This window comes from Penaeus monodon, chromosome 34 (genome assembly GCF_015228065.2).
Source record: "Penaeus monodon isolate SGIC_2016 chromosome 34, NSTDA_Pmon_1, whole genome shotgun sequence".
NCBI classification, from domain to species: Eukaryota; Metazoa; Arthropoda; class Malacostraca; order Decapoda; family Penaeidae; genus Penaeus; species Penaeus monodon.
In genome coordinates, this window is record NC_051419.1 from 28,277,979 (window position 1) to 28,278,883 (window position 905).

At 39.8% G+C, this 905-nt stretch overlaps 1 protein-coding gene across 1 annotated transcript in view; it reads left to right on the forward strand.

Annotated features, from left to right (window-relative positions):
* LOC119594676 (phospholipid phosphatase 6-like) overlaps positions 1 to 905 on the forward strand; it is a gene marked incomplete in the record, with an annotated part of 9,073 nt that overhangs the window by 3,864 nt on the left and 4,304 nt on the right. Inside the window, 1 exon segment of the mRNA XM_037943733.1 lies at positions 142 to 314. Coding sequence (XP_037799661.1) covers positions 142 to 314 — 173 coding nt within the window.

The window sequence follows — 905 nt, forward strand, 5'->3', positions numbered from 1 at the left end:
TGCTTGTACAGGTAAAAATGTGATTGCATTATGGTAATTTACATGTACAGTCAAATCAGATTATATAACTTCAGGTAAGCAGCATATTGTTATGAAGCAGTATTTTTGTGGCCTATGCTTAAATTAATTTATTTATTTCAGTTCTCATCTTTGATATCGTTGTTGTGGCTGTGATCAAGGCCATTGCCCGACGGCGACGGCCAGTGAGAAACCAAAACGACGAGATGATAGGTTCTTTCTCGGTGGACAAATTCTCTTTTCCATCGGGACATTGCACAAGAGCAGTCATGCTAAGCCTTCTCTTACCTTTGAAGGTAAGTCAGGCTAATGTAGTTTTCTTACAGTTAGTCATTGTTACGCAATTCGCTAGTGTAAGCATGGTTTAGTAATGTAGACTTGGTAGTTCATTATCCCATAAAGACCACAGTGCCAAAGCCCATCCTTGCCCCTAGTTTCAGACAATCCTGAACGTTCAGCTTTTAGTGGGGATAGATTTATCCTTTAATTGTTCATAAAATGTATGTCAAATAATTTCAGAATATTGGGTCATCCATGCAGAAAAAAGTTACCCCCAATTAGGAAGACAGTGGAAATCTAAAATAATTATGTGAGTCAAGTTAGGAGGTTCCTATATGAAAGAAGAGAGGATGGTCCATGGGTAAGGAAGTAGGGGTCAGGGTGGTATATGTAATAGTCTGATGCTTTTGAGGTGGTAGAGAGAGAGGACTGGGGAGAGAAGACACCCATACATACAGGAGAAGGCCCTTTTGGGTAGAAGGAGGTCTAGGGACAAGAGGCTTATTTCCCTGTTCCCTTGAGGTGGGAAGAAAGATGCCAAGCTGAACTAAATATACTAATTTACCATAAATACATCCCATTGGCATCATGACTCCATTTTATTTTAG